This window comes from Neltuma alba, unplaced genomic scaffold (genome assembly GCF_004799145.2).
Source record: "Neltuma alba isolate B1F8T4 unplaced genomic scaffold, ASM479914v2 tig00002420_pilon, whole genome shotgun sequence".
NCBI lineage: Eukaryota > Viridiplantae > Streptophyta > Magnoliopsida > Fabales > Fabaceae > Neltuma > Neltuma alba.
The window spans coordinates 376416-395328 of NW_021632854.1; the positions used below are offsets into that span (position 1 = coordinate 376416).

General features: G+C 31.0%; 2 protein-coding genes across 2 annotated transcripts; both read right to left on the reverse strand.

The window, feature by feature from the left end:
* Window positions 1–5116: 5116 nt before the first annotated feature.
* On the reverse strand, window positions 5117–7253 carry LOC114725963 (leucine-rich repeat receptor-like protein kinase PXC1). The gene is made up of 2 exons (XM_028912523.1): window positions 6164–7253; window positions 5117–5793 (listed from the first exon to the last, which is right to left on the reverse strand). The coding sequence occupies exons 1-2, from the start codon at window positions 7251–7253 to the stop codon at window positions 5117–5119; spliced, it is 1767 nt and encodes a 588-aa protein (XP_028768356.1).
* Window positions 7254–10895: 3642 nt separating this feature from the next.
* Window positions 10896–13132, reverse strand: LOC114726702 (probable serine/threonine-protein kinase WNK11). Its single transcript, XM_028913384.1, has 3 exons — window positions 13043–13132; window positions 12141–12641; window positions 10896–11401 (listed from the first exon to the last, which is right to left on the reverse strand). The coding sequence occupies exons 2-3, from the start codon at window positions 12639–12641 to the stop codon at window positions 11006–11008; spliced, it is 897 nt and encodes a 298-aa protein (XP_028769217.1). The 5' UTR covers window positions 13043–13132; the 3' UTR covers window positions 10896–11005.
* Between the last annotated feature and the right edge of the window lie 5781 nt (window positions 13133–18913).

Consider the following 18913-nt stretch of genomic DNA (forward strand, 5'->3'; position numbering starts at 1 on the left):
TATACATAATATTGTATAACTCCATTACTCTATAATATAAAGTGCTTAAATATTTTTTTAAATTTGACTTTAAAAGAAATCATTGAATAATCTGTGCATTAATATTTTGGGTAAGAGAATACCGTTTCACCAAGTATATTTTGATGTTACAATCAGGCTTTAATTACACCTAACATTTTTCTTAAATTTTTTTTAAAATGTGAATCTATAAATAAATTTGAATTTCTCATGTGTAATTGTTGTTTGAGTTATGACAAAAAAAAATTATTTTTTAACGTCAAATGTTTTTGTTACATTTTTAATGTTAAATGTTAACAAAACATTTTCAAGTACCGATATTTTTTAATTTAATTTTTAGAAGTAACAATCATAAAAAAATATAATCTCAAACTAATGATGATAGGATTTAAAAAATTAAAAATATACTTTATAAATTTAAGGAGCTAAGCTAAATTTTTATATAAAATTAGAAAACGAGAAGTATATTTTTGTTGAGAAAACAACAGTTGAATTGATTTTTTTTAGCACAACAATTGAATTGAATTAAAAAGAGCTACCTCTCGTTTAGAGCCTAAAAATATTTGATTATAATTTTTTTAAAAAGATGCAAAGAATTAAAAATACCAATAAAATATTTATAGGCATCCTAAACTATACTACTTCCGATCCTAATTATAAGAGCTAGTTGACTAATTTGAGGAGATTAAGAAAAGAAGTTAAGTTAGTTATTTGTTATAAATAATTATTGTCTTTTCTAAAATATCCTTATTAATTAAATGTATTAGCTAGTATTATCATTATTAGAAGGACTATCTTAAAAAAAACATAAATATTAGAGACAAAGTGTATTGGGTTTTTATATTTAAGATCAAAATTAAAATCAAACAAGGTTCTATATTAAGCACCGAAAGTAGTATTATGGTGTAGTTTTACCTACTAACTTAAAAAATATACAAAAATTCTTTATTTAGAAGTCTATGGGTTACACGCGTTGTGTCGTGTGTAAATGAGTTAAGGAATAAAAACGCATTAGGATACAATTTCGCATATCAACCCAATAAAAATGGTACAAAAATTTTCAATTCATAATAAAAGGTAAACGTTGACAAACTTTAAGCGAAATGAAATTATTGAATTTGATGGGAGAAAAAAAATAAAATTATTGAATTAGAATATATTAATATTTTATTTTTAAATATGATGATTTGATTAAAGATTATTTTGTTTGTGTGAGTGATTACTTCAGAGTTAGGAAACAACATGTTATTAAGAAAGGAAACATGATGTTTTGATCCGCTGTGACCGTTCCAATTTTATCCCATGTCACCATTAAGGTTGTCCTTCACCGCAAACATATTATTACCTCCTGTCCTAATTATAAGAGTCAGTTAACTAATTTGAAGAGACTTTCCTAAAATATCTTTGCTTATCAAGTGTATTGATTAGAACTATCATTATTAGAAGGGTTACTTTAAAAACAAATGTATAAATATGAGAAACAAAGTGAATTGGAATCTTATATGTAGAACCAAAATAAAAGTCAAATGGGGTTTTATATTAAGGACAGGAGCCCGAAGGTAGTATTTAAGATTTAGATTTAAATTTTTTAATTAATTATTTTTAAATAAAAAATTTATCTTTTTAAAAAAAATGATAGTTGAGATATTATATTTATTTTAGATTTTATATGCATTAAAATAATTATTTTTAAAAACATAAAAATAAAAAATAAATAAATTTTGATGGTCTAGACCAAGTATAGACAGTTTAAATATAATAAACTTAAAGCGCTCATCACTCTTATGGCACCCAAACTCAATTTCATTATTTAATTACTTTTTCAATAATTTCACTCCTCCCATGATAGAACATCGAGTGTTTCAATTTATTATATATTCATGGTATATATGTTTTAAATATGAATTATTAGGTGAAACCTATAGTTGATGAAAGCTTAAAGGCAAATCATATTTTTCACACTTTACTATAAGTTTGATACTTGATGTTAGTATCAATAATATTGATAATGCTAAAAAAAATTATTTTTTGATATTGTTCTGTCATATTTATTTCTAACATTAATGTAGTTATCTTTTTAATGTGTAAATTTGATTCTTTTTTATATGCATATATTTCAAAAACAATTAAACTGTAAGTAACTTTTCAATCATAATTTACAAAATACAAGGTAAATATGTGATAAGAGTTTTGTATTGATTTACATGAACATACCTACGGATTGTGAATCCAAACAATTCTATAATATGACTATATTAGACTCTATATCTAATCATTATATCTATCAAACTTTTATTTACTTGCTGCATCATACATTCATAAAACAGATCTAATCGTAAGCATGTGTTTTTATTTCAATTCAAGTAGAATTTATTAATAATATATCACAATGGTTTGAATCCTAAGTATTAAAATACTTTTATTGAAGTGAAAGAAAATAATGAAATTATAAGTATCATACCAAAGGTGCTGAAAACCACTCTGGCCTAAAGGACTTGTTTTGCAATAAAGGACTCTATTTTAAACACAAAAAATAAAAGATGGAATAAAAGCAATGGCATACTATGTGGAATATTTCCAAGAATAAGTGAGTCAATATATTATTGACTCATTTGACAAGAAAAACATTATTGACTTATATTGAAGTGGTTGTGTTCTTCCTTTTAAGTTTGTGTCTTTTGTTTTTTTAAATAAAAATAAAATTCTTGTGATATTTATAATAATGTGAAATTCTGTCAAGAGGGTGAGAGGGAGAGGCATTTCTTGAAAAGGATAAGCAAAGTTGATTCCAATGACATTTAATTTAACAGCTCAAGTGGAAGGAGATACATGCCTCTCTTAACACATTTACAAGCAACCAAATAAATAAAATAAATACCTTTATTATACGCAAGTAGTGGACCATGTTCCCACCAGAATTTCTTCAGTGTGGGTGGATGTTGGAGAAATCACTTAATAAAAGCCTCATTGGGTTGTTTTTCCCCCATTTCTATTAGGTATGGAATGTGGATTTTTTAGGTACAAATTAATTGCACATAATATTTTTTAAAAGCAGCAATTAGACATGTTTTCTTAAGTATTATACAAAATATACAATAAAAAAGTGGTATTATTCATAATTTTCAATAATGCAGTTTATTATAAATTTTATTATATGTTGATATTGATATATTGATTTTGATTATTGGTGTTCAAGTAAATGTCCAACCATCCAATTTCTCTTATTTCCCCCTTCACTTTAGTTCCAAACCATTCACATCAAATTTTGACAATTCACCAGGTTTATTTTTTTATATGTTATAATTTTAATATTTTTATGAAATACTTAACTTGGAAATGTCCAAATTTAATCGAAACAATCCAGGTATCAAACAAGTTAAGAGGATATCCTTTTCGCATGCATAGACTAATTAAAAAAGCTATTAAATGGTTTAGATGGTAAAAAATTCGAAGTGTGTTTAACAAAAGAAAAAAACTCTTAATATCAATTTTCTTTTATATTTTCTCTTTTCCTAATAAATCAAGAGTTAAAAATTGGGCGAGTTAGAAAAAAGAGGGAGTAATATTCCTTTGAAGTCTTGAAGCAATAATATTTTTGAAACATAATGAAAATATAAAATGATACGAGTAATCACTTATAAAATGGAGAAAGTATAAAGTATATTATTGTGGAGAAGCAGATTCAAAGATTGATCATTCTCTTTAGAACTGTATATCACATCATGGAGAGCATTTGGTAGAAGTGAAATTGCCAAAAAAAAAAAACCATTAAAACACTGGCGACACATAAAAGCTGAAAATCTTGTAATCTTTGAATGTTTAGTATTACATGATCCGGCAAGGAATGAACTTGTATATAGGTGAAACTGATCAAACATAAATTCTAGAAAAACATACATGATTTTTGAGTCCTTAGTACTTCGCTGGCTGTAATAAATTCATAATTTGATCATCATACTACCTCCGATGCTCCGACGTTAATATAAGAGCTAGTTTGACTTTTAATTTGGCCTTAAATATAAAATCTCAATATATTTTGTCTCTCATATTTATTTATTTATTTTCAAAGTAAACCTTGTATGAATTGCACATATTAAATATTCAATCAAATGGTGGTTCAAACTAATACACATGATTAGCAAAGGTATTTTAGGAAAAATAATATTTATTTATTACAAATAACCAACTTAACAAATTTTTTTAATCTACTCAAATTAGTCAACTAACTCTTCTATATATTAAGAATAGGAGGTAGTACAATATTGTAATTAAAACATACTTCCTCCTGTTCCCACCTAACATTTATAGGAATTAGTTGGGATGTTAAATTTAACCTTAAAATATTTATTTACTTTGTCTCTTATATTTATCATTTTTTCTCAAACTAAATTACCTAACTATTTTTGGTTCTTAATATAAGAGCCTGATAACTAATTTGGAAATATTAAGAAAATTAGTTAAATTGGTTAATTATAACAAATGTATATTGATTTTCTTAAATTACCAGGAACCCCTTACAATTAATAGGGATGTTTTAGATAAAACATTATAGATTTAGAAGACAAAATTAATTAAGGTATTATATCTAGGACTAATTAAATTTAACCCTCCAATTAGCTCTTATTTAATTAAGGACCGAAGGTAGTATAATCTAATTTTATATAAGGGCATTCTAGGAGCATCATGTCAAGTTTACTGTGATTAACTAATGCATGGCAATCCATCTAAATTAGTTAATAGTTAAGTAGAAGAAAGAAACATGATATTTGTTTAGGTCACTCGGGGAGGGGGGGGGGGAAGGATTTTGCAACTTTTGAGGTAAAGTACTCTAACATTATTTTGGTCAAAATAACCTAATGAATTTTCAAACATGCTATAGATAATGGATCGTTGTTTCTGATCACCAATTGGACACCAAGACAGAGAAAGGTTATGGTCTCTCTCTCTCTCACTTCCCCTTGATAGTGAACATGTTACCAGGTGTGTGTGTGTGTGTAAAATAGTGTTCCCAATGATGAAATAGAATAATATTCCTAGCTAGCAGCTTCTTATAATCAGATTTTAAAATGCAGATAAGTGAAGAAGGAGCTGGAGACTCTCAATAATTGGATGCCGGAGAATCCCACGTATCAGGAATGATCTTATGAAGCGAGCAAAAATCTTGTTTTTTATTGGATCCAACAATAGGGCAGCAAGTTGTGTGAACATTATTATCATCATCACCTTCTTTCTCCTCCATCATCACTTTCTCTATCATCTCCACGATCTCTTCCATGGAAGGTCGTGTTTCTGGGAGACTCGAAACGCACATAAGGGCTGTTTTTAACACAGGAAATGCCCACTGATGTTCACTTTCCCTAACCTCCTTGTCAAACACTTCCACTGTCCATTCCTCCTTCACCATTGATCTGACCCACTTTGTGAGATCTATTCCGCTCAGTTCTATGCTCTTCCCCGTGAGTAGCTCTAAGAGGATCACTCCAAAGCTATAAACATCGGCCTTTTCTGATAAACTCCTCTCTGGGGCTGTGTATGCCAGGCCAGAAATGAAGAATAATCTTGTCGTTGTGTCTAGGAACTTTGATAATCCATGCTCGCTTATCAGTGGTTCGTTGCTGTTGTTGAGTAGGATATTTGATAGTTTTAGATTCCCATGTGGAATTATATCTCCTTGTTGTTCTATTTTCTGGTGCATAAATGCCAATCCTTTTGCTATCGCTCGTGCCATAGATAGCCTCAGCTTCCACGGAAAATATTTCTTGCCTTCAAGATGGTCTGCACAGAAATAAAACTACGTGGTAGATGATAATAGCGAACTTACAATGTTTGAATTCTTGCAGGGAAATCATTAAAATTCACATTTTGATGGAAGAAGCAGGATCCTAAAGGCTGCTTCCATAGAAAACGTGATTTTTTGTAGTTTCTAATAGGAAATTATTGTTCCAACACTCACCTTCACTAATCTGGTTTGATCTAAAGGACTTTATATTTTCACCAAAATATATATATCTATATGTGTGTGCGCGCGCGTGCGCGAAAGCTTACCCATTTAAGGCCTGATAATGTTCAAATCTAGATTGATTTGTTGGATGGTTATAATGGAAATGTGGAGATAGATATGCTTGAAAAATTAGAGTAAACTTACCCTTGAAAAGATTTAGCAGACTTCCATTGTTCTGATATCTGTAAATGACGAGTTTTTCTTCAGTGGCAGAACGGTAACCAACAAGGGGAAGGATATTAGGATGTTTCAACATGCTTATCCTCCTCAATGTTTCATTGAAATCATATGGAGATATCTGCAAATCCTTCAATCTCTTCACTGCATAATGAGCGCCGTTCTTGAGTTTTACCTTATAAAGGCAGCTACAGAAGCTTTGGCTTCTTAACTCAGCAGTGGCTTGAAGAAGATCCTCCATTGTGAATCTCTCATTCTCTTCAAAGAACACAAGCTCATCTGTATCTCTAATTTTCTTCATCTTTTTCATTTCTTCTTGTTCTTCCTTGACCTCAGTTGTAGCCTCTCTGATATGAAACTGCTTAATGCTCTTCAACGTCTTATTATTATTTTTATTATCTGCATTATTACTTTTTTGCCCAACCCGAATGCTTGCGAAGTAAAAGCCGAAAAATAACAACATTATTCCAATGACCAAAACGTATAGGATCGAGAAATCGTCTCCTTCATCATCGGATACAGTAATGGTACTAACGGGAGCATCTGCCATTGATTGGATTCCACCTTCTTCTTCATTCAACGAATGAGCAGAGAAGTGATTAGATTCTTGATGATGAAGGCTCACAGCAAAGTTATTGTTGGAGATGTCGAGTTTTCTCAGAAACTTGGGTTTCATTAAGCCACTGGGTGTTTTCCCACTCAAATGATTGCTTGAGAGATTCAGATAACTCAACCTGGCACAGTTAAGAATTGAGTTTGGAAGAATACCTCTGATGGTATTCTCAGCTAAGTTCAAAACCCTCAGCTTCTTAAGCCTGCACAGTGATTCCGCATCAATTGTCCCACTTAGATTCATGTTCTCTAACCTGATTACTACAATGTTGGTACCTTCAGAGTCGCATCTAACACCCTTCAACTTCATCATGCATGGATTTGATGATGAGATTCTCGCAGCTGAGGACGCATCAATATGAAGCACGTTCTGGGGATCAATGGCTCTGACAAAACTGAAGAAAGACTTAGATTCTGAATACCAAACTTGATCTGCACAAACCATGATGAAGAAGACATGAAAGACAAGAAGAAGAAGGAAGAACAAGTTCTTGGGTGTTAAGAACAAAGTGAAAGTGAAGGACGATGTTGTTTTCGGGGATTGCATGGTTGATGGAAACGAGAAGTCTGTGCGGAGCTAGCCACCTCGGATTTGATCATAGGACTAAGGTGCGCTGTCTGGTTTGGTTCTTAATTGAGGAAAGAGGATAAGGACATGCATATGTGTTGTGCTTGGATTTTCACGACGCCGATCGGCATGAAACTGTAAATATTAAGTATAGTTGGGATCATCGGAGCTTCGTTGATGTCCATGATGAACCAATTTCTGAAGATGACGGATTTTGTGTGAAATGAGAAGAACCTCGTACAATGTCCGGAATAGGTACGGAATAAATACAGGAATAAATACAGTTATAATACGCAACCTTAGTATAACAGTTAGCTAGTTGATTAATTTAAATAGATTAAAAAAATTATTTAAGTTAGTTATATATAATAAATAAGTATTTTCTTTCTTAAAATATCATTACTAATCAAATGTATTAGCTAGAATTACTATTATTATAAGAACTACTTTAAAAAAAATAAATAAATATGAGAGACAAAGTGAATTAGAATTTTATATTTAGGATAAAATAAAAGCCAAACAAACTCTCATGTTAAAAATTGGAAGTAGTGTTTCTTAAGAATTATAGCTGTTATTTCTTAAATCAGTTTGAAAGCTGGCTGAATCAAACTCGTAAATTTGCACAAGGTAGAGGAACTTTTATGTCACATTGTCATCGAGCTATATTGGCATTTTTTAGTTAAATTTTATAAAGTTGTCGTTAAAATATAAAATTTTGTTAACATGGATTTATTAAAATTTGATATAGTAAGTTGTATAAATTTTTATGGTAATTTTTGTCATTTATTACATTTTTCTTATATTTCTCTTATTTAATATTAGTTCATTTTTTCAAAGTTACACCACATAAGTTTAAATGGGGCGAAATTGAAAGTTTATTTTATTTTATTTTAAAACAGATTTAATGAATTTTAAATTTCTCTTTAATTTTGATTATAATATTTAAAATTTTTTATAAAAAGAATTTCTCAGTACTGTGATTGATTTTGTGGAAACGGTGAAAATAGGGTTGTATAATCATCAATCAATTATTGAATGGGACTGGGCTTGAAAAAGTAATGGGCATGATGCACACGATATTTGACAATGTGCGCTCATTTGGGCTGATGGGCTCGGCCCAATCATATTTTGGCGCAAATTATATCTGTATATTTTTCTTTTTTCTTTTTATATTTTTTTTTTGCCAACTAATAATATATATATATATATATATATCATATCTTTATATATTCTGTTTTTTTGGCCAACTAATAAGATATTTTTTTTCTAATCACGCTCCGTTGTTCTAACTTCAACGATGTGGGACGTCTAATTGTCTAACCTAATCATAGATGCTTAGTCTGCCTCTATCTCTCTCTCTCTCTCATGAATCACGACTTAGGCCGTGGCCTTGTATTAAAAAACAAATGCTTAAAATGACACCGTTATCTCATACTGAATACAAGTAATTATTATATTATACTATCTTCAGTCCTAATTATAAGAACTAGTTGATTAACTTGAGGAAATTAAGGAAAGAAGTTAAGTTAGTTATTTGTAACAAATAGATGTTGTCTTTCTTAAAATATCCTTACTAATCAAATGTATTAGCTACAATTACTATTGTTAGAAAAACTACCGTAACAAGAAAATACCATTAAAAATCAGAGATAGTATACACGCATCAAACATGACCTACACATTTTGAGGAAATGGGGCCATGTGTGCGTTTTGCGTAGCGTGCTCCCCAAATTATATGATTTTATGCGCTCTACATATATATATATATATATATATATATATTATATAAAAATACAGAACATGCGACGGGTGACAAAAAGAAATTATAGTGATATGATTCAATTGAATTTAATTTGGAGATTATTCATGTAATTGTTGAGAGAGCTTGGCACCCATTTTGGTTTGACTCAAATATTGAGCATCAATTGTTACTGATTAAAGGGCCGTTTGTTTAAGCTTAAAAAAAAAAAGTGATTTTTTATTTTTTATGAAAATTGATTTATTGGATCTAGAATTTACGCCTGCTTGTTTAAGCTTAAAAAATAATAACAAATTGTTAAATGTATTGATCTTGTTAGTGGGTTATATACTTATATGTATCTTTGTAAGTGTTATTTGAATATATACTTTTATGAGGTCAAAGATCAACTCATGTGTGTGCCGATATATATATCTATATGAATTATGAATTAAGATGTAAATTCATTTTGAAAGTTTTTATTCAATAACAATATTGTTTTGTAAGTTTTTTTTTCCAAAGTTATCCCAAAAATATTAAAATGCAACAATGTTGCCCCTTATTGTTAAAAATATCAAAGGTCGAAGTCAATTTTTCTTAATAATCAACATTAATTTTTTTAACAGGATAGGCCAACATTACTCGATTTTAAAACTCTTGGAGCGATATTAAATAAAAAAAACTTTAAGGACTATATTACTTTTAAACGAAAACTTTTAGAACAAATTTACAATTTAATTCTGTATTTTCACGAGACGAAATATCAAGTCATATTTTTTGGTAATATAAAGATTAGTTAGGAAGAGGAATAATGGAACATAGAGAAAGCATGAAGAACAAAATGCGAAGTCAACATGTGAAAACGGTGAGTGGTGCTTTATAAGAGTGATGAGTGCAATAATTTGCCAACAAAGGTGAGTGGGCATTGCACCATATCACGAGTCTTCAAGGTGAAGCTCCCTTTCCTTGCATCATTCAACCCATTTTAGCTTTTCTTTCCTCTCTCTCTCTCTCCCCCCCCCCCCCCCCTCTCTCCTTTTTTTTTTAAAGAATCCAAACAGCTCATCTTTGATTGCTTCAATTCAATTTGCCTCTTTATGTTCCTCAAAGGTCGTTTAAACCCTTCTCTCTTCCTTTTTTGCTTTCCCGTTATTCTTCGACTTCTAAACTCTTAACGTTCAAATCTAAATCCCTCTTTTGTGTTCTCACGTCGCATCAATATCTCCTTTTGCCAATGAAGTTCGCAAAGGGACAGAAGATTTGTCCATTGTCAGAACTGCCCTCTTTTTGTCCAACAAAGTTCAGTGATAAAATCTTTCTCCATCATTTGAAGTGTCCCAGGTTCCATTGTTGCTGGAAATCCTGCCTCATGAATTTCATTTTTCCACAAAAATTCATAATGCCATCTCTTTGCTCAGTATTACATCGAGATGTCAGGTTTTTAATTTTATTTTAATAGTACCCTAAGAACTTGTCACATTTTTAACTAGGTGGTCTTCAAATAGTCATGATTAGGTACTTAGTCAAGCTTGAAACTTTTAAAAAACAAGTTGAATATTTATTTTGCACATGAAGTAGTTGAATATTAATTGAAGTTTCGTATAAACGAAAAATTCTTGTGCACCAAGTGGCAAAAAATAACCAACCGTCGTCCATAAAGCAGCCTCCCTTTTTTAACTTCCACTCACGTTCAATCCAATTCAATTTGACAGTAACAAAGCCGAGCCCCAAATCGACGGTGACATATAAACTAGAAGACGGGGAATATAAATCAAAGAAAATGAAGCCAACGGGTTTAACTTGAGATTTTGCAATATAATTTGATTGATAACCAATAATGAAAATAATGATTGTAAAAATTTACATAAAATCACCCATTTTTTGTGAGTCATTAGGAAATAGAATTATTATCATTTTCGTCATCATCAACAATGCCATCAAAGAAAGGATCCCGGAGGAGCTGAGCAGCAGAAGGCCTTGCCCTTGGCTGAGCAAGGCACCTCTCAATGAAAACCTTAACCTCTTGATCTCTGACCTTGTTCAGTGCCTCAGGTCTCACCCCGGACGAAACCTTCTTGTAAATCCTTGCCACATTGTCACACTCACTGTAAGGAATCTCCATTGTCACCATCTCCAAAACACACATCCCAAATGAGTATATATCCACCAGCTCTGTGTAGTCCTCGTCGTATAACTCCGGCGCCATGAACTCCGGTGTCCCCAGAATTGAATGTGCAGAGTGGTTCTTTCCCACTATTGCTGCCAGACCCAAGTCTCCAATCTTAACCTATACGATCACCATGGGAATGAAATTATTCCAAGAGAAATGGACTATGTTCAGTTTAATATCGATTTGTTTAGGGTGGTTTTCAATTTGTTTAGGAAAGGGAATGATTTAAGAGGTGAAACCGGGCTGGAAAAAGAGAATAATCGGAGATTTGAAGATCAGAGTAATATATATCTAGAAAAAAACTTAGAAGGAAAGAAATCATGAAAATTGGATATTTTTTAAACTCACAAGACGCCCGTGTCAAACTATTTCCAGTTTGAAGAAATTAGAGAACTTGATCAATACTGTTGTACAGACAAAAAAATCTCTTGGTAACATCATTTCAACATCTAAAGATGACAAAAACAGGATCACAAGATAATGAATAGTATTTTACCTTTTCCTTTTCCTTCATGCAGGTTCACAATTTAATGTCTGATCCGTGTGATCTTCGTACTTTATTTCTCATAAAAAGGCTTCCAACTTGATTCAGTGCATACTAATTTTTCTTTTTTACTTCTTTCCTTTAATTTTCTCGACTTTTCTCTTTTCATTGATTTAAGCAACGGCAAGTTCTCAACAGATAACTGCGTAAAATCAAATTTGATTCTCCAACCAAATGCCAGACAACAATATCTGATTTAAATATTTTTGTTTCCTTTTCAATTTCATGCCAATTTCAACTTGACAAGCAAGCAAACATATGGGGGGCAAATTAACAACAGAAAATTTTCAATTCGAAGCGAACAATTGTTACCTGGCCAGTATTCCCATTGACGAAAATATTACTGCAATTGAGATCTCTGTGGATGATACAAGGCTCGTGCGTATGCATATAGTTCAACCCTTTCAGAATCTGCTTCGACCACTTCTTCAGAGCCTTCATCGACACATGCCTGTGCTTCTTCCTGTAATCCCTCAGATTCCCGCTCGTACAGACCTCAGTGATGAAGTTCAGAGTGCCCCGTTCATCGTCCCTCCAGAAATTGTAGAGAGCTATGATGTTCTTATTGGTGAGGCTTCTCAGCAATCTCACTTCGGAGTAAAGCCGATCCACCATGGCCGGGTCGTCGCTGAAGTTCCTCAGTTTGACCTGGTTCCACGCCACCTCTATTCCTTCCTCTTGATCAAATGCTCTGTACACTTTCTTCACCGCACCGGACCCTAACAGCTCAGGGTATCGGCCGTACCTTCCGGTCGGGTCGATTTCAACGAAAGGTTCGGAATCTCCCGATTGGTCAGGCTTCACAATCGGCATCTATGGCCAATTCAAAAAGGGCAAAAAAAAAAAAAAGCAAAACCAAAGCAATTTAGACCTGAGACTTGCACTCACACAAATTCAGAAAACAATACAACACGATAAACAAAGTATATGATGCACACAGTTACAATTTGAAGTTCAAACACGTATGATATGGATAATAAATAGATAAATTTAGCGAAAGGAAAAAGGAAGAAAGATATTGAAGTAACTACGAAGACACTCTTTATAGCGTGCTTGAAAAGTTAAATCACTCAGAGAAGCAGAACATCAAATCAAGAAGAAGACATGACAACAGAGTTTGATGCTTCATTTTTGGGAGATTTTTTAAGCGTTCAATTGAAGAATTACGACAGAAATAGAATGCGGAAGAGAGCGAGATCGTGAGGAATCATTACCGTGAAAGGAAACCGAATGCTTGACCCCGGAGGAGGGAAGAAGCAACGAGCTTGAGCTTCTTTGTGAGAAAAAGGAAAGCACAACAGAACGATGAAGAGGCGAAATCGGCGGGGGCTTATATAGAAATCAACGAGGTTGGTGTAGTTGAATGGTAATCCAATATAATTCGGATTTGATTAGATTTCCACGCTTCAACTAATACTGCTATTCAATATTTTATCTCACAAAAAAAAATACTACTATTTATTCAATATTTAATTTAATTCAACTCCTTCCCTACCCACATTATATTTATATTTTTTAGTAGTTTTGTGAGATTTTAATTTACTTTTTAATGATGTTTTGACTTTGAGAAATTAAAAAAAAAAGTTACAATTACGTATTGGCCTATCAATTTCAAGAGACCACGAAAAGAAAGTACTCCTCCAATTCTTAATATAAAAAATATTTAACTAATTTAATTAGATTAAGAAAGTTAAGCAAGTTAATTAATTATAAGAAATGTGACATATTTTTCCTAAAATACCATAATCATCTTTCTTAATACTCCTTCTTCTTTTTTTTATTTAATTATGGTTGTAGGGGTATCCATAAAGGTAATTTAGAGAAAATTGATAAATATAAGAAATGAGTCTTATATTTAGGACTAAAACCAATTTAATAATTGAGTACTATATTAAGGACCAGAGGAGTATTGTGAGGTGCTGTTTTTAATTGAATTTTTGCCTTGTCTGTCGTATGAAATTTAAGAAATAAATTATACTCTTTTATTCATTAAGAAAATTCAAACCACGGTGGTAAAAAGAAAGAGAATTCAAGCCATAAATTTCTACTCACGCTCCGCATAATAATATCAGAGGCGTTGCGTGACTATTATAAATATGAGAACATAGTAAAAAAAACTCTAAAATTAAAAAATTATATATAGGAACCTGTTCATAAAAATTATTGTCAAAACTCATACTATTATTATTAACACTTATATTAATATTGGAATGGGTTCTTATTTGTAATTTTTTTTATTTGGTGGTCTTCTTTTTTACGATTTTCCCTATAAATAATGTGATTTGTTGAAATTATATTTTGGTACTAATTTCTTATAATATTTATTTATATAAACGTTTCAATTCTCGGCTTAATCAATAATTCCATTTATAATTATAGATAATAATTAAATACATACATACTATATAATTATTCATCATCTCTCATAATATGTTAAAAAAATAATTGAAAACGACTAGCACTCTTAAAATAAATTACTTGCGCTAACAAATTGAAACAATTAATAAGAATCTGGCTCTCAACCTTTTAGATGATGGATTCTTTATTGATGATCGATTTTATAAATACTTGAGTAAGTATAAAAATAGAAAATTTTCTGCCATTAGTTTTAAAATATGGATACTGATAATATAAACCTAATATAAAAATTAATTTTAAATTTGGTTCAAAGTAAAAAGAAAAAAGGGTGATATTTTCGAATTATATTTATAAATTTATAGCTTATCTAATTTGTATTTTCATAAATTATTTATCATAACCTAATAGTGATTAATTTTTTATCTAGAATTTGCGTAATTTTTCTTACATTTTTGCCATCAAAAAGTTCCTCTATATTTCTTTGACTGCTTTGGTTTTTCAAAAGAGCTGTGCATCATGTTTCGTGGGACCAAGGCTCTGTTTGGATAGCACCCCAAACCATGGTTTGGGGACCCAAACCATGGTTTGGGGAAAATGCTACCCAAACAGCCTCTCCAAAAACCAAAACCATGGTTTTGGGTCAAAACCATGGTTTTGACTCCAAAACCATGGTTTTGACTCCAAAACCATGGTTTTGGAAAAAGCAAAATTTTTTTGCTTTTGGAGAAAAAAGGGAGAGTGTGAGGGCCTATATGATATGTATCTTGTTATTTTTTTTATAAACATATTTTTTTATAAATATATTTAATCTTATATTTTATAAATATATATAGACATTAATTATTTATTAATTATATTATCTTATGTATTATTAATTATGTTGGTAAAAAATATATTATTAACAATTTTATTTCTTCAAATTAAAATATATCATAAAATCTATTTTTTCTGTAATTATCATATTAACTTATGTCTTTTTTTTAGTAATTTGTATATATAAAAGGTGCTTCTGATAACAACTATCCAAACACTCTCACTTCTCAGAATCACTTTTTTACAAAATCTATTCTTCACAGAATCTATTTTTTCCAGAATCTATTCTCCAGAATCACTTTTCCAAACCACGGTTTGGTTTCATCCAAACACACCCCAAGTCAAAGTCCAAACCCGAGTTCCCTCATCATGGGAATGGGATATCCAGGAGCCTCACCTTGGTTAGTGGGATCCAGAGTTGCTCATGTGCTGTTTTATTTTATCGTTTTAATCATAACTTCAAAGTCGCGGTCAATGTCTGACGCCGTGTGTGGCGGCGCGTCTCCGTGTCAATGCCGCCTCCAAGACCCAAACCAACGCGAACGGTCCAGATGCCGAGCCGACGCCCGCTCCGCCTTCCATCCAAATGACTAAACAGAACGTGACAAATTTTCTACCAAGGTGCTTTTCAGAAACGGTGAGCTTAAGTCTGAGAATGATACAGTATTATACAATTAACTAATTTGGTAAAATTGAAAAGATTACCAAATTATTTAATTACTATCTCCTGTTTTTGATATAAAATTTTGTCTGATTTTTATTTTTATTCTAAATATAAGACTCTAATCCTTTTTATCTATCATATGTATTTTTTTTAAAATAGTTCTTGCAATAATGTTAATTCTGATCAATATACTGCACTAGCAATGATATTTTAGGAAAAACAAAAAATATTCACTATAAATAACTAATTTAATTAACCTAGTCAGTTAACTCTTATATTAAAAACGACAGGTAGTACTCCGCCGGTCATAAATATAAAACATTTATACACACTAGTATAAGACTCTTATATTTAGGACCGGAAGAGTATAACATATGTTACATAATTTTTCTAAAATAATTATATGTATTATTAGATTATATATTAATTTATAAGTGATTCATATTAGTTTAGACTTTAGAGATAGATATAAATATTTTAAAATAATGTTGTAATTTTTTTAATCTTTTTAAATTAGTTATTTAAAACTTATATTGAGGATTAGAAGTAATATTACTTGATTTACGGAGGAGGGACAAACTGGACTATTCTTGAAGGTCTGAACTTGTTGGGATGGATCCATGTTTGGGAGTGTATTGCAGTAAAACTATTATAACTAATAAGCTTAAGTCTACTAATAAAGAGTTGGGTTTAATTAAAAAAAACAAGTTCCTTATGAAATGGTGAATCAAAGTTTAAATTCTTAATAAAAGAAGTGCCTATATTTAGTACCTAATGATGCTTTGAACATGATTATTTCCACTAAGAGAATACCCGCACTTACCCAACAAAGAAAAAATATTGAGTCCAACAAAAAAAATTATTCCTCACAATGTGATAAATTAATATTTGAATTTTTGCTGAGAAAGATATTCACATTTAGTATTTGAAAATATCTCAAATAGGATAGAGAAGGATATATGTATCTAGCAAGAAAAACACTATAATTAAAATATTTTATAAAATAATTTTTTTCGGTATATGTATCAGGCTAAATTCAAATAAATTAAATCTAGTTACATTCTCAGTGGTCCAAATGATCCGGAGAGGATGAGAAGCATGTTTTTTTTTGGGGGGCGGGGGAGGGGACAAAGCAACTATCAAATAAGTTAACTTTTGCCTGCAAGGGTCGGTCTGACTGGTTGATAGGGGAAGGCAAGGCGCCGCGTACCCGCCAGGTCTTGGGCTCGATACCTACGAGGCATCTTGGGATTAGTCTTGTAACGTGCAAAAAAAAAAAAGATATAATATTTTATTATAATATCTTATTAAAATAATACTTTATGAGTAAAAAAAAAAAAACAACCCCCCTTCCACGGTGAGTTGAAATTTGGGGGGGGTTAATTAATGAAGAAGGAAAAAGAAGGGGGAGGGACGACTGCAAGATAAATAGGATAAGGCGTAGGCAGTGGAAAAAATTGAACCTGGGGCTATTAAATACATTCACCCTAGATGATTCTCAAGTGGAGGGAGCAGACGGAAGAGGAAGAGAGCAAAAGAAGAGAGAAGAGAGAGAGAAGCATAGAGAAAAAAGAGAGAGAGAGTCGAGTTGTAGAGTACCTGACGGTTTTGGAGATCATTTAGGTACACAAAACTACTTCTTGTTATCATATTTTCTTTATGAATATTTCCTATATATTTATAGCTTTATATTATTAGTATTATTATCATGTTTAGAGAAAATTTTACCGTTTGAGTATAGAGTAAATATGGAGTTTTGACAATATATGACCGTAGAAATTTAAAGATCCATTATTAAGGAATTTTAATCGGTTTATTTTTGTTGAATGATTACTTTGAGAATTCTAAACTAAGATTTTAGTTGAAAAATTTGTTATTTAGACTTGTAATATGTTTTTACCGATTAAATTTGAGTTAAATAATTTATTTGAGTTATTTAATATATTATTGAGGTTTTAATCGGTTTAAATATTGAATAAGTTAAAGATATATTGTTGAAATAATTTTTGAAGGCTTGAAAAATTATAAATTGAGAATTTTGTAAAATTAAATAAAGCTATAGTTTGTTTATAATTAAATATATATATATATATATACTTTTGTTAAATTTAAATAGCCTTATATGTAAATTATTTTTCAAAATAATTCTATTATAAATGCCTAGATTTGGGAGAGTTAATATGTTTATGAAATTTTGGTTTAGAGGGTAGTCTTAGAATTTTAGAGTAGCTCTGGAGTAATTCTGAGTTTATATTAATAAATATTTATGTGTAATTTTGTAGACTTGAGAATTTTGGAGTAATCTTTGTGTGAATTTTTGTAAGCTAAAGAGTACCAGGTAACTCTGAAAATTCTTTCTTGTACATGTGAATTGTGTATGATTATATTGTGGATTTACTAATTTTTATATCATACTGAAAAGTAGTATTATGATTTCAAATAAATGTTTTGATATATTATTTGATTTTGTCAAGATTTATTGCTATTAATTATGATCAATGTTTAAATATATTGATGGCTGAGGAATTGTCATGAGTTGTTATTAAATGGTATATAAGTTTTATTGCTATCTTATCTTTAAAATATTTGAGGACGTATTTATGATCTAACATTATTGGCATCTGACATGCATTGTTGGGCTAAGGATAGAAGGAGATTGCATGGATATGAAATTACCACGTGGTATGCCATCACTCAGTGCACAGTGGATGGCACTTGTCAGGGCCCCTTCTTCCATGTTTTCCTTTGGCCGGGAATTCATTGGAGCTGTGGGACATGTGACACCTCCCTATTCACAAAGGAGGGGAGCCATAGTCCGAGCTTGAGCTCTATATCTTTGGCCGGATATATCTCTAGTATCGGTGAGCTTGGAATAATTCAGTAAAATGGATTAGTTCCTATCGGACTATGTGTTAGCCTATGGCTCCAGTTAGCGGTATAAGGGTGGACGGTGATATAAGGGAGGCAACATATTGCATTATTTTTGGATATATTAGAAAAAGGATATTGGTATATTGTTGAAAAAAATGAAATTGAATTGAATGTCTCAAATCCGTGATTTTTAATATATTTATATACACACATATAAACAGATCTTTGGTTTATCATATGTGATTTGCTTGTATAGGTTAGAATTTCAGTAGTTACTGAGACGTTTGAGCTCATCCCCTATATTAACAATTTTCAGGCGAAGGATCTAGTAGGAATCAAGGGAAGGCACCAATGGAGTGAGCCGTGAAGGCTTTTGTGC